At 42.9% G+C, this 15783-nt stretch overlaps 1 protein-coding gene across 5 annotated transcripts in view; it reads left to right on the plus strand.

The window, feature by feature from the left end:
* The window catches only part of LOC138796073 (ephrin type-A receptor 3-like), a 195604-nt gene extending 180022 nt beyond the window's left edge, over window positions 1-15582 (plus strand). For 2 of the 5 annotated variants that reach the window (XM_069975978.1, XM_069975974.1), the window contains 5 exons: window positions 3336-3545; window positions 5396-5545; window positions 9318-9511; window positions 10209-10349; window positions 13946-15582. In XM_069975978.1, the coding sequence (XP_069832079.1) occupies window positions 3336-3545; window positions 5396-5545; window positions 9318-9511; window positions 10209-10349; window positions 13946-14045 (795 nt within the window). In that variant the 3' untranslated portion in view covers window positions 14046-15582. Of the gene's footprint in view, window positions 1-3335; window positions 3546-5377; window positions 5546-9317; window positions 9512-10208; window positions 10350-13945 lie in introns of those variants that run through there. The other 3 variants (XM_069975975.1, XR_011363709.1, XM_069975976.1) reach the window with 3 other exon arrangements.
* The last annotated feature ends 201 nt before the right edge of the window (window positions 15583-15783 follow it).

Here is a 15783-nt window from a genome sequence, read left to right on the forward strand (position 1 = left end):
AGAACAAATATTGGTCCAGGCATGCCCCCCCCTCCTTTTTGAGAGGGTCCATACAAGGTAAATCAAGGCTTCCTTCTCATCTCTGACCACACATATAGTTCTTGTCCCACACTTGTCCCTTTTGTAAATACTTTTTCACAATAGATGTAGTGCAGCCCCTCGTCTCACACATCCTTTACCTGGCTCGTCACTCGATTGCTTCTGGCTGCAACAGCCGGAAGCAATCCAGTGCCTATCTCATTGATCTATGCTGTGTAACTAAATAGCATAGATCTCAATGAGAGATCAGTGTGCATATACTAGAAATCCCCCGGGGGAATAATCCTAACCCCAGGGAGAATAACCCTAACCCCAGGGGGACTTCTAGTATAAGTGTAAAAAAAAAGTGTTATTATAGATAAAAAAAAATCTCCCCTTTTCCCATGTTATAAATAAAAATAAATAAATAAACATGTTTGGTATCTCCACGCGCGTAATCGCCCGAACTATTAATTTATCACATTCCTGATCTCGCACTGTAAACGGCGTAAGCGTAAAAAAATCCCAAAGTGGAAAATTGTGCATTTTTGGTTGCATCAAATCTAGAAAAATTGTAATAAAAAGCGCTCGAAAAGTCGCTTATGCGTAATAGAAAGCACACATCATGGCGCATACAATGACACCTCACACAGCCCCATAGATCAAAGGATAAAAGCGCTATAAGCCTGGGAATGGAGCGGTTTTAAGGAACATATTTATGTTAACAATGGTTTGAATTTTTTACAGGCCATCTCATAATATAAAAGTTATACATGTTACATATCGTTGTAATCCTAACGACTTGAGGAACATGGATAACAAGTCAATGCGAACGGTATTAATACAAATACCCCCCAAATAAACAAAATGCGTTTGTTTGTTTTTCAATTTCACCACACATTTATTTTTTTTCTGCTTTTGCAGTGTACTTTATGAAAAAATTCAACCTGTCATTGCGAAGTACAATTAGTGGTACAAAAAATAAGGGCTCATGTGCGTTTCTAGGTGAAAAAATGCAACTTCTAAAAAACGGAAGTGCAAAAATCAAAATTGCCTCTGTCCTTAAAGGACAAGTGCCATGAAAAACTTTTTCCCAGTAATTGAAGCACATTACAAAGTTATATAACTCTGTAATATGTTTCAATCACCTATCTGCCTCCCTTCCCTGTCTTTTCCCCCCTCCACCCCCCACCAGGAAGTGTTCTAACTCACACAGACCTAATGACTGCCGTCACCGTCACCAGGCAGCTCCTTCTTGTGAGGATGAGTCATCAGCAGGAGGGCTGCTCTAGGTCCTGTTACACCAGCCTCCCCCTCCCCAGTTCAAGTGATGGCTTGCAGTTGTTCAGCCAATGGGAGCTGAGCAAGCTGAGTCACCTGACAAGGCAGGGGAGGGGGGAGGCTAGTGTAACAGGAGAAGGAGCTGAGAGAAGAGCTTGGTGACGGTAACAACAGTAATTAGGTCTGTGTGAGTTTCTTACACTTCCTGGTGGGGGTGGAGGGGGGAAAAGACAGGGAAGGGAGGCAGATAGGTGATTGAAGCATATTACAGAGTTATATAACTTTGTAATGTGCTTTAATTACTGGGAAAAAGTTTTTCATGGCACTTGTCCTTTAAGGGGTTAATACGATAAATTGGAGCCATAAAAAGTATATATATAACATATAGTATTGTTTATGGCCTTCACGTACTGTATGACAGCAGATTTAATGCTCTGAAGTTTGCAGTCAAATCTGCTGCGATTCTGAGTACTTCTCAAGTCTCACACCCCCGCTTTTCCTTTTCAGTAGTCTTATTGTGTCCACCTCAGTACATAAGCTGAAAAGGACGTACATGCTTGCGCTGCCCATATACGTTAAACAATAGTCCGATGAACCCGCCAACTTGACTGCCAGTCTAAAGTGTATGGTGGCCTGCTGACTCAACAATATTTCTTATGAAACAATCCCTTTAACTGACACCTTGAGAAGGTCACCGTCTATTTATGGGCTCTGTTACTGAATCTCCCCAAGGTGGAGACTCCTTCTTTCTAAATCCTATTTAGAGAGTTGGTACTTCATAGAACCACACAATACAATTTTGCATTTAAAGGGAACTCAGAAGTAGAGGAGATCATACTACTGAAAAAACTATCCAACTTACCTGGGAAAACTCTAGTGATGTAACTGTCTATATACGGACCTGTAACCCACATGAACTAACCACAAATGGACGGTTCCATCATCAGACCTTCCCCAGGGCTTCCCTTTCAGAGAAAGACTGTGAACCCTATGGCGTGCCTGTACAGTTGGACAGGGGCATAGCTAGGATTTATGGGGACCCATAGCAAAAAAAATGTACAGGGCCCTCCCACAGCAAAAAAAAAAACTGTACGGAACCCCACCATAAGCAGAGATCTCTTTGTCCTCTGCTTTTTAACTTTTATGTTGAAGCATGTAAGTGAACACTGGGTCACTTACACACTGCAGTACATAAGGGGTTAAGCAGAAGAACACATGAGACTCTTATCTTCCCTGCACATCCCCGGGCCCCCTCCCCCACGGGCACCATAGCAGCTGCCTACCCTGCCTCTATGGTAGCTACGCCACTGCAGTTGGAAGTGTAGTAGCCTTCAATAGTAGATATACAGTGAGAGTCCAGAGTTCTGAGGTATGATCTACCACCACTTTTTCCTATTAGATTTGTAGCTACGGTTGCCCTTTCCACCATTTGTGCCTGTATTTGGAAATAAAGTCATGACATATACAGTGACAATATAGAGCGCCATTATTACAACTCATAGAAAGCTCTTGTTATAAGTTACTTTGGAGACGCTATTATAGGATCTTTCATGTTTTCTGAAAGCTTCCTACTTGTTAAGTTATAAGGAGCCCTCATCATCTCACTACCTCTCCATCCATCTCTTGTTTATTGTCAATTTATTCCATATTTCCTGTTGTGTCCATCTCCGTCTTCCATGCACTTTGCCTCGTTGTAAATGTGTTTCAGCACAAAGTCAATTTACTGCTTTATACAATGGATCAAAGCCGTAGCCCGTAGTGCATTTCTGCTGGTCTATAGGGCCCATTTCTCTGAAGTACCAATCATGCTCAGCAGTGGTTGTGCTCTATATTGTAGAAAGCCATAGATACACTCAGGTTCATCAGATAAGACTGGCGTTTCATACACTGGCAAAGTCTATTACGTGTATTATCTCTATAGGAACGCTTAAAACCATATGGATATTTTTTTGTGTGTGTTATCGCATATGTTGGTACTTTTTCCTATAGATTTTTCAGGATCTGTATTGATGATAAATTTTCTGCCTTCTTTCTAGAAACACGATGGGCAGTTCACCGTGATACAGCTGGTGGGGATGCTGCGAGGTATCGCTTCTGGCATGAAATACTTATCAGACATGAACTACGTCCACAGAGATCTGGCTGCCAGAAATATCTTGGTCAACAGCAATTTGGTTTGCAAAGTTTCGGATTTTGGTCTCTCTCGAGTCCTTGAGGATGACCCTGAAGCAGCTTATACTACAAGGGTATGTTCTATAAAGAGTCCACATCATTTCTATCACAGGGGAGTAACAAGGAACCATTTGGCCCTAAAGCAAACATGCATTAGAGCTTCACTCTAAAAACATAGCTTATGGGTATTTAGTTCTACTATGTCACTGTGTTGTTTTTCTCCATTCTTGGTCGACCAGTGATCTGCAATATACATCCCCATGTCATCCACTGTATCTTAGCTATTATTGTAGGTGGGCCGTCTTGGCCACTGTGTCCTACTGTATAGCAGCCATTATCCTGATAGTTAAAAGAGTTATCAAGAGTTTCTTGCAAGAACGGTGCCATGTTGGACTTCAGCAATGTTGTTATTGGGGCAGGTTAACCATGACTAGTTGAGCCTTTGAGGTCCCTTTTACATGGGCTAACTGGCTGAAGATCTAATCTCCGTGATCGGGGCTTGTTTGCGCGGCCTTTAGAAAGTTAGAACAATCATGTGGTCGGGCCATACAAACGATCAATGGACCATTCGTGCAGTTCATCACAGATGAGCAGCACATATAGCCATAATTTGTATGGTCACACAAAAAAGTTAATCATCAAACCAATGAGTGTTGGCTCATTTTTTTGGCTGATGACTGGTGGTTTTATGTGGGCTGAATATCGGGAATGGGCATTCCCAGGAACACCCATGGTCCCATTAATCGTTCAGAGTAAAAAGGCCTTTAGAGGATTTTGCCTTTCTGTCTTTCGAGACCACATGCACTTTCAATCGGAAGAGATAGCTGTTGGTTGACCAAGCGTTCTTCTGATTGCTACCTAATGTGTACAGCTTGATTTAGGCCTAGATTTTGGCCGCTGTGTCCTATAGCAGCCATTATGCTGATGGTTAGAAGAGTTATCAAGGATAAGCACAGATACTTTCTTACAAGAACGGTGCAATGTTGTTCTTGGGGCAGGTTAACCAAGACTAGTGGAGCCTTTAAAGGGCCCTTTTACATGGGCTAACTGGGTAAAGATCTGATCTCAGTGATCAGGGCTTGTTTGCTCGGCCTTTAGAAAGTTAGAACAATCATGTGGCCAGGCCATACAAATAATGGATGGATCATTCATGCAGCTCATCACTGGTGGCTGCATAGATAGCCATAATTTGAATGGCCGCACGAAAGAGTTAATCATCAAACCAATAAATGTTGACTCATTTTATGGTTGATTACTGGTCGTTTTATGTAGGCTGAATATCCCAGTAAGAACCATGGGCCCATTAATCGGCCAGAGTGAAAGAGCCTTGAGTGGATTTTCCCCTTCTCTCTATCAAGAACACATGCACTTTCAATTGGAGGAGATAGCTGCTGGTTGACCAAACGTTCTGATTGCTACCCAATGTGTACAGCTTGATTTAGGCCTAGATACTTTAAAGCAGGGATGGGGAATCTTCGGCCCTCCAGCTGTTGAAAAACTACAATTCCCATCATGCCTGGACAGCCAAAGCGTTAGTTTTGGCTGTCCAAACATGAGGGGAATTGTAGTTTTGCTACAGCTGGAGGGCTGAAGATTCCCCATCCCTGCTTTAAAGCATTTATGCATTTCTGCCAAACTTTTAATACTTGGCCTCTCAAAAGTTTTTTGGGAAACAACAGCTTGACCATATTACATGCCTATCTATTTTAATAGTTTATCTACAGTTCCATATTGCCCCAAAGTATGGAACCTGCATCATTCAGTGGATTGTCCATCATCTTGACTATATGTTGTCTATTTGTTCAATGTGGTTATCAGGATTTTGTTCTTCTATTGACTTTTAATTCCTTAAATAGAACATTTAACTTTCCAAATATGTTGTGCTTCTTTCCTTTTATTTTAATAGTTTCATTTGTCTTGTTAGGGAGGTAAAATTCCGATTCGGTGGACGGCACCAGAAGCCATCGCCTACCGCAAGTTCACTTCGGCAAGTGATGTGTGGAGTTATGGTATCGTCATGTGGGAAGTCATCTCATACGGAGAGAGGCCATATTGGGAAATGTCCAACCAGGATGTGAGTTACCTATGATCCCTTATGTTACAATGGATCTTGCGATCACTGGCATACAACATCTTTCCCAAGACATGCAACTTTATGGTCATAGAGCACCTTGAAAATAAGCAGATACTCCTGTCAATGAACGAGGTCCCTGCCCTTGTATTGAGTGGCATAGTACACCCTACATTTATAGCCAATCATAGTATCTTTCTCTCATAGTGAGATGGTGATGCAGTAGGCCAGCCAATGTGGCGCCTAGGCGGTGATGGATACAGCATTGCCGCTTATTGTGTAGGAACAGGGACTCCTGAACTGTCAGTCCACTCAAAAGGAGACATGGGAAATGATTGTGGAGTCTAAACACTCCATATGCTATAACATGGCTTATAGAACATGGTGTCTTTATGACACTTAAAGTGTCACTGTCGTTATAACTTTCTAACTCTAAATCAACAGTAGATGTGATAAAAGGAAAGTTTGCAATATACATTCATTATTTTTTGTGTTGTTATCACGCTGTAAAACAAAGCTGAACTTACCAGAAATCCAGGTCCAGTCTCCTGAGGGCAGAATTTCTGACTATCCTGGTGGAAAAAAACAGACTAAACACAGGAACTCCGGCCAGTACGGAGAGTCATGGCTCAATGTGTCCATCAATCACATTACTGCCTTCTGTCTGTGACCGCTTAAATGGGCTGGGATACACTGGACTTCCTGTTTTCTCACTGTTTCCTGTTTTTGAGGAAAACAGGAAGTACCGTGTTTTCCATGATAACTAAAAAAAATAAAATAATGAATGTAAATTGCAAACATGCTTTATTTCACATCTACTACTGATTTAGATTTTGAAAGTTATAGTGACACGTTAACCCTTTTACCATGCAGAGCTTCTATAATGGGGTTGCATCCCTAGCCATCAGTCTGTCTGTAAAAGTAGAGGAGGCATGTAGGTTTAGCAGTCGCGATTCTGCAGTCTCAGTCAAGTTAGCCTGAGCAACGTGGGGCTATCTTCACACAACGTTTTTATGTTCCGTTTAAAATTACGTCTTTTTGAGTCTAAAATTACGGATGTCATTTAGCTGTCGGGCCGCCCGTCAGTGCAATGACGGCTGTTGGTACCCTATTCTAATTTAGGTGGACTGATTGCCCTTTGGATGTGTCTTTCTTGAAAAGTCCATTGAATTTAATAGTAAAAGGACGGTAAAAGAATGATGAAAAAGGAAAAACTGTGTGTGAACAAAAAAAAATAACAACCGCTGTTTGCAGTAGGCGTCCGCAAATAATTGACATCAACATTATTTTGATGTCCGCACAGACAACTAGAGATGAGCGAACCGGCCGAGGTTTGGGTTTGTATGAACCTGAACTCTTGGCTTCTGATTCCCGCTTTCTGTCCGCTCCGTGGAGAGGGAGGATAGAGCCTGAGGACCGCCTGGAAAACTGGGATACAGCCATAGCCATAGGCTGTATCCCAGTTTTCCAGGCAGTCCTCATGCTGTATCCACCCTCTTCAAGGAGGCTGCAGACTGCGGGAATCAGAAGCCGAGAGTTCAGGTTCATACAAACCCAAACCTCGACAGGTTCGCTCATCTCTACAGACAACGTCCATTATTTTATACATTGTGTGCATTGGACGATCGTCATTCCATTGACTTCAAGGCATTGCAGTGAAGTCCATCAAATAGCAGCAATAACTGATGTATTTTTATATAGGAAAAGCGGATGTTTTTTCTCTTACTTTTTTTACGTTGTGTGAACATAGCCTTACAATGGTCTCCGATTGGTGTCCAGTTGCCGGACATGTCTTGCAGTGACTGGAGAGCGCCCGCTTCTATTGTGGATATGGGCCATTGGAACATACTCTGTAAATGTATAGATGTAATGTAAACACAAGTCAATCGAGTTCACCTATTACTCTCAGTGAGTGTCTTTGTGATTTCCGTGGGCCTCTGGTTCCTAGGATACAATATTGAGGGCACCAATTCTAAGCCGAACGGAAAGTGGAAAACAATAATTGTGTTCTGTTAATGGACAACCTATATGCCCTGTCATTATACATACATAGTTCCTAGTTCAATTAAGGTATTACAGGGAATTTGGTTCTTATTTTTTTCCAACTGAGCAAAATTTTTTTATTAATGTATCTTTAAAAGGATCGGAAAGACTCCGAATTCCCATGGAGATAAAATGACATGATTTTAAGTTTTCAGAATCTGTCAGCTTCTAGAACAGATCCAAGGTGCTGACAGTATAGTGTAGGTGGCTGGCCCCTTGTGTGCATTATACCTTTAGTAAATGTGTCCTTGCAGTATATTCTGAGGAATCTTGGCTCTCGTACTGAAAGGGCCTGTTTACACTAAGCAAATTCGGCGAAATCTCCGCCGGGGAATCCCGCCTGCCTCACTGCCAGACTGTGTCTATATGAGGGCTCGTGCGCCTCCGCTCTCCGCTCAAAGAATTTACATGTCAATTCTTTGAGCGGAGAGTGGGGGAAGCGGAGGCGCACGAGCCCTCGCGTAGATGCGCTGCCTGACACTGAGGCAGATGGAATTCTGGCTATAAATGGCGGAGAGCTCTGCAGCAGAATTCTTCCAAATTTCCTCAGTGTGAACAGACCCAAATCAAGAGTCACAGAAGAGTAGGGGCTTGGTGTTTGTGCCTCACTTTGGCACACTTCATCACTACCTCCTCCTCCCTCTTTTTCCATACATATTTACTGTTGGTCGGCCTCCTGCTCAATGTCGTTGCTGGCAGAAGCTACACGTGCTGTCTTGCCAGTTTACACATAGGTCCCTGATCTCTCAGTCTGCGCGCTCCTGACACTGCCGTTCGCGCAGGCGCCAGAGCGTTGAGTGTCCCGACTAAGAGCATTGGCTTCAATCCCTCAGTGAGCCTCCAAACAGAGTTTATTAATAAAGTCTCTCCCTCCCCTTACCAGCTATCCGCAGTCCACCTGTCATCCTGAAATGGTGATGTCAGCAGCGCACAGCCTGGGAGATCAAAGGAGCATGGGCAAACTGGCAAGATGGAGCACACAGCCCTTGTTAGCAGTGGCGCTTGCATGCACAGGGGTGACAATAACAATGAGTAGGAGCTCAATGTTATATTGTGCACGTCAGAGGCGTAGCGTGGGTTGGCAGCTCCCGGAACAAGGCAAAGTATTGTGCCCCCACGCCCCTAGGGTTTAGGTTAACCCTCATGTTGGCCCTAGCAGTGCGGTTTACAGGAGCCAACACGCACGTTACCCTCCTGTGTCTGGGGGCCACCGCACTCAATGTTATACTGGGCATGGTGCCCACAGAAGGGTGGTGTACAGGGAACACATGTCCCCAACCTGCATTGGGAGAACCCGGAGGTTCAAAAGCTGCTCACAGGCCGGAAGCTCCTCACACCCACTCAAGACGTTAAATCTCACCATATAGGTTGACATAGATCCCATTAAACTAACAAAGACAGACATTTGTAGGAGGGGGCACTTCTCCCCATTAAAATACAGACTCTAGCTTTTATGCCTATTAGTTTCCTACAAGTTTACTGGTTGTTTTTTTTTTACTATTTTGAATAATTTCTTTTGAGAAAAAAATAATGTGACTGTCTATTACCAACAAGAAAGAGGCAGATTCTAATTAGCAGAAGTATTAACCACTTCAAAGCTTCACATCTTTTCAGGAAAGTGGACATGAAAGAGAGTAATCTCGTCTACAGGAATAGTCGACACGCCAAGATCAAGAGAAAGGAATTGAATGGGCTTGCCGTAACGATAATGAATGTTAATGTTTCCTCATAGGTCATTAAGGCAATAGATGAAGGATACCGCCTGCCGCCCCCTATGGACTGCCCCGTAGTGTTACATCAGCTCATGTTGGATTGCTGGCAGAAGTGTAGAAGTGACCGACCTAAGTTTGGCCAAATTGTTAACATTCTAGATAAATTCATACGCACGCCGAGCACCTTGAATGAACTCGCCAATACCTCTACATGGTAAGAATCCAGAAGGCCTTGTTTACTAATTTCCCTTGGTTTATATACAGCCACATTTTTTGTGCACAAATTTACTTAGGGCCCTAGTACACGGAGCGATAATTGTCCAAATTGTAACGATAATCGATGGAATCGGGCTAATTTGGCCTATTAGCGCTCTGTCTAATAGAGACAACGATGAGCCGGTGAAACGACAATCGGCTGATCGTTGGTTTAGGCTTGGACCAAAAATCTCTACGTGTAATAGCGACGCGTGGCTGACGACTGATGATTGCCCAAACACATGATAACTTACCTCTTCCTGCTCCTGGTCTTCTCTCCTGTGCTCCGCAGCTTCCCGGTCCCAGCGGCTGCGGGGTCTAAGCGACCTGTCAGCTGACAGCTCAGATGCTTCTGCCACCAGGATCGAGAAGCCATGGAGCACAGGAGAGAAGACCAGGAGCGGGAAGAGGTAAGGTATCAGGTGTTTGGGCAAGGGCTGCATGGACATTTCTAACAATGTCCATGCACCCCTTACTGCCCGATTATCAGGCCTTCTAATACTTCCAGGAAACAAGCGCTGATCTAGCAGATCAGAGCTCATTTACTAGAATGATCGGGCCGAAGTTGGCCCGTGTAATAGGACCCTTACAATTAAAGTAAGATTCACCAACCCCGAATCTAATGAATTTGCCATCAATTTTATTTCCTTTTCCAGGCAAGACCCAAACATGCAAGAAGCATTCACGGTGACGAGTGTGGAAGAATGGCTGGAAGCTATCAAGATGAATCAGTATATAGAACACTTCACAATGGCGGGATATGTCACCCTAGATTCTGTCTTGTACTTAAGCAACAGGTGGGGACGTGCATTCATTTAATGTTATTACTTAAAGGGGTTGTCTGATGAAAAAGTTTAAAAAAAAAAGTTATTTTTGCTTTCCTTTTCAAAGTGTCCACTCTGTTGTCTTCATTACTCCACTTCCTGCCTGCTGTATATCCTGGTAACAGACATCTCATTCCTGCTGTACATTGTAGCTAGGATTTCAGTCAACACTATCTCGCTCCCACTATGTGGAAGGATTCTGTGAAAGTAATGGATAAGAGTTAGGAAGGTGTAGTGGGAGAGAGATATGGTTAGCTTAATTCTCAGCTAGAGTGTACAACAGGAACAGGAACTCTTTTACAGAAAGTGTATAAGCCTGGGATTTGGAGTAACAAAGACAAAAGAGCGTAAAAATGAAAGCATGTACGGCCATAAAAAGATATAGTAGTTAAAGGAGTTATGCGGTTAGGTAAAATATATGTTGAATCCCCCCCTCCTGGAGACCAACAATTCCTTTCATACATGTTATCTATTCAGCCTCCTTCCCCCTGTTCTGAGTTGCTGCTTTATGCTAAAGACACAGAAAACTGTGTGCAAGCTTTTCTCTCAGTCTCCCCCTCCCTTTCGAGACTGCTGATGTAAACAAGTCCCTATCTGTAACTTTGTAATGCCTGGAGGATTAATCTGAGCAACTTAACTTTATATTAACCCTCAGCATTACAAAGAAACTGCAAAGCCGGGGGAGGAGGGGGGGACAGGGAGAAAAGATCGCACACAGATTTTTGTGTAGCAGAAAGCAGCAGCTCAGAACTAGAGGAAGGAGACTGAATAGATAACAAGTATGGAAGGAATTGTTTGTCTCCAGGAGGGGGAATCATTCAACCTATATTTTACCTAAATAGATAAGCCCTTTAACCCCTTAACGACAAAGGGCGTATAGGTACGCCCTATTGCCGGTAAGGGCGTTCAGAGCGGGGCCGCACGGCGACCCCGCTCTGAACCGCGGCAGTCCCGGGTGCCGCTTATAGCCCGGGACCGCAGGTATTAGCGGGCACGGTCCGATCGCTGTGCCCGCTAAAACAGTAATCAGATGCAGCTGTCAAACATGACAGCTGCATCCGATTACCGGATCCAGCGTCTCCCTGGTGTCTAGTGGCCGGAGGAGCGATCTCCGTTTCTGAAGCCGGCCGGTGACCGCTCCAAGATGGCGCCGTCCCCGGCTCGGCACTCGTTTACTTCCGTCTGCAGCAGCCGGAAGTAAACGAGTGCCTATCTCATGGATCTCTGCAGCATATCTATGCTGCAGAGATCTCAATGAGAGATCAAAGTATATATACTAGAAGTCCCCCAGGGGGGCTTCTAGTATATGTGTAAAAAAAATATATATAGTGTTGTTGCCAATAAAAAGCCTCCTCCCCTAACAAAAGTCTGAATCACCCCCCTTTTCCCAGGTTATAAATAAAAGTAAACAAATAAATAAATAAACAGACATGTTTGCTATCGCCGCATGCGTAATCGCCCAAACTATTAATTAATCACATTCCTGATCTCGTACGGTGAACGGCGTCAGCGCAAAAAAATCCCAAAGTGCAAAATTGCGCATTTTTGGTCGCATCAAATCCAGAAAAATTGTAATAAAAAGCGATCAAACAGTCGTATATGCGCAATCAAGGTACCAATAGAAAGAACACATCATGGCCCAAAAAATGACACCTGACACAGCCCCATAGACCAAAGGATAAAAGCGCTATAAGCCTGGGAATGGAGCGGTTTTAAGTGACGTATATTTGTTGACAATGGTTTGAATTTTTTACAGGCCATCAGATACAATATACGTTATACATGTTATATATCGTTTTAATCGTAACAACTTGAGAAACGTGCATAACAAGTCAATTTTACCCCAGGGTGAATGGCGTAAAAACATATTTCCCCCAAATAAACAAAATGCGTTGTTTTTTTTTCAATTTCACCACACTTTGAATTTTTTTCTGGTTTCGCAGTGTACTTTATGCAAAAATTCAGCCTGTCATTGCAAAGTACAATTAGTGACGCAAAAAATAAGGGCTCATGTGGGTTTCTAGGTGGAAAAATGCAAGTGCTATGGCCTTTGATGCACAAGGAGGAAAAAAGAAAACGCAAAAATCGAAATTGGCTCCTTAAGGGGTTAAATAACTTGTATGTACAAATATCTTTTATTAAACAACCCTTTAAATATTACCTCTTGCATTTGAGCCCTAAAATTGTTTGTGATCACAAATCCGTAATCACAGGCAACAGGTGTTGGCTTAACTTTGCACATCTCAACTGAGGACTATTAACTTAGGCTAATTATATTACCAGCTCTGCAGCTTACTAGGATACCATGCTCTTTGTTATGCAACAATTCCATTTTTGGTTTTGGTGCTGTGTGATAGGAGAGCTGACCATACAATGCAAGCAATATGCAGCAGCTTTACACATGAAGGGTTAAGGGAGACACCTAGTGGCCATCTGTAGAACATTGATTTGAACATATTATGCTGCGTTTACACGGAACGATTATCGTGCGAATTTGCACGATAACGATTGAATTCGAACGATAATCGTTTGTGTAAACGCAGCATCGTCGTTTGCAAAAAAAACGCAGATCGTTCTGTGTAAACAGTCGTTCACTGATTTTTCCTATGTGCGAGAGGCTTAAACGATCGCAAAACGAATTTTCCGTACGATATATCGTTCCGTCTAAACGCTGATCGTCATAAAAGAAAAATCGTTACTTCGAAGTCGTTAACTGTACGATCGGGCGAATTATCGCTCCGTGTAAACCCAGTATTAAAGTTAAAATAAAAAATTAAGAGAGTATATTGCAAACACAAACCCTGTTAATTTCTTTACAAAAAAAGTTTGAGACTGTGCCTCTTTAAGTAGCACTTTCAATGTACTAATTGTTTTTTCTTTTACTTTGGACTTAGGAGTCCAATGGTAGGTCAGCGAAGGGGGAAGGTTATCAATCTCTGAGTAGTTCCGCCCCCTGAACTCCTAAATAGAGATGAGCGAACCGGGTTCGGGTTCGAGTCGATCCAAGTCCGAACATTCGGTGTTTGATTAGCGGGGGCTGCTGAACTTGGATAAAGCTCTAAGGTTGTCTGGAAAACATGGATACAGCCAATGACTATATCCATGATTTCCACTTAGCCTTAGGGCTTTATCCAACTTCAGCAGCCACCGCTAATCAAATGCCGAAAGTTCGGGTTCGGATCGACTCGAGCATGCTCCAGGTTCGCTCATCTCTACTCCTAAACCTAGGGAAAAAATCTGAAAATTAAATTAATATTTACTAGTTAAAAGTATTTTGTGTTCAGCTTTATGCTCTATAACAGAGATGGGGAACCTTCTGCCCTCGAGTGGTTTCAAAACTACAATTCCCATCATGCTTGGACAGCCTAAGATAAGCTTTGACTGTCCGGGCATGATGGAAATTGTAGTTCTGCAACAGCTGGTGGGCCAAGGGTTTCCATTCCTACTGTATACCATGCTGACTACATTTACAATGTGATAAATTTGCTTGTAATGCAACTCTCTATTGACTTATGTGCCATAACAATGCAAACATGTAGAACTGACAACATCCTTTCTATCATTTCCAGTGAACTAACCAAAATGGGCGTGACTTTAGCGGGTCATCAGAAAAAAATCCTATCCAGCATACAGAACCTTCAGGCACTAGGAACACATGTGCAGATCTAACAGCCCCCCCCTGGTGTTTACCACCACGTCCTATAAGGGGACGTACCGTGCACTACCAGAAGCAGTATAATCCAAGCTGCCGACCATGCAGTCGACCTCCCAATAACACAACTACTGCAGGAAACGCTACTCAATTCCCAAAGTATATAGATGGGAACAACGTCTGGATTTCGGACTACGGTGCCTTTGGATAGGTATTTGGGATGGAGAAAGTATCTACGAAAATCTCCAAGCAACATAACACAGTGTCAAATCTTTAGGCTGAGTGATTGTTGATGGTTGAATATAGTGGAAATTGTCTGTGTAAAAGGAGGTAGTTTCAAGTGACAATATTTTCTATGTTAAAGGAGAATGTTATTGGACTGATCAGGTAGGGTCTTGTTTTTTCCCCCCACGAGGGTGACGGAGAATGGATCCAATGTATGTGGAGCACCGTAGACTGTGATGGAATACCTCACGGGTCGTAAGTCAACATGGTAGATGACAGAACCGGACCTTTTTGCCCCATCCATCCTAATCTAATTTGTTGCCGTCAATTGGGACCGGCCAAAAAATTGCTTTACAATGCATCTACCTTGGCATCGTTCCCACTAAACCGTCATTGCCCAAGTCTGTAGCCATCACCCGTCTACTCTGTCACACCGCATTGTCGAGGAACTCAATAACATCCACGCAGCCTTCGTATGGCATTGATAGTCCCGTCTTTCAACGGAGGTCCGCTTATTTCATGCACTTGCGTAGGGTTGTGTTTATCGAGCTCAAGGATATCTTCGAAAACCTTTTGCAAATTATTATCTAAGATTCAATGCTTAAGAGTTTCTATTTTCTAGATGTGGAATTCGAGATATTTCACACAATTGTAACTAGGGGAAGCTAAGCTCATGCCGTAGAGAGACATAACAACGAGTCCTATGTTATTGTCCATATACAATGAGATATTGTGTGACCGGCCGCGGCGACATACCGCTGCTTGTGACGCCATCGTGGAGAAATGATCATTCCAATTTGTACATAGATGTAGAGGAAGTCTGTAAAGCGAATACATTGTAGCACAACTCTCCTTTGTTGGGTGTGTACACAATGTTGTGTTCATTATGTGTGCCATACATACGAGTCAGGCCCATCATGGAAAGCGTACATCGCCAGATACAACCCCGTCCACCTGAACGTAGAGGATCTGGATCTTGGCTGAGCTCCTGCACCGGTCCAGGAATGGTGGGCATCGAAGCCGGAGCTAGAACGTTCACCCGGTACTGAAATAAACAGCCTGTACAAAACACACGACTGTACCAATGTGGGATGTTTTATATATATAAATCTCTATATATTGTACATATGTATATAGCTTTCTTTTGAATGTTAATAAAAAGGACAATAATCAAAAGAACCAGATAACAAAGGAAGCCATGAGCTTGTTCTTTATGTGACAATATATGCAAATGAAGCTATTGTTCTATACACTGATAATGGGAGAAAACACCTTTTTTCCCCCCTTTTATACTGAATAATTTAAAGGGAACCTGTCACATTAAAAATGCAATCCTTTCTGCAGGTGTCATGTTGTAGAGCAAGAGGAGCTGAGCAGACTGATATATAGTTTTTTTGGAAAAAGATTTAACATTTCTTGTAATATTGCACTGAATCCCTGTCAATTCTGGGTTTAGTGGTCAAGCGGGCGGTCCTAATTATCTAATTATCCTGTGCAAAAAATTGCACCCTTTAAGGTTGTAAGTATATT

Source organism: Dendropsophus ebraccatus, chromosome 6, assembly GCF_027789765.1.
Source record: "Dendropsophus ebraccatus isolate aDenEbr1 chromosome 6, aDenEbr1.pat, whole genome shotgun sequence".
NCBI classification, from domain to species: Eukaryota; Metazoa; Chordata; class Amphibia; order Anura; family Hylidae; genus Dendropsophus; species Dendropsophus ebraccatus.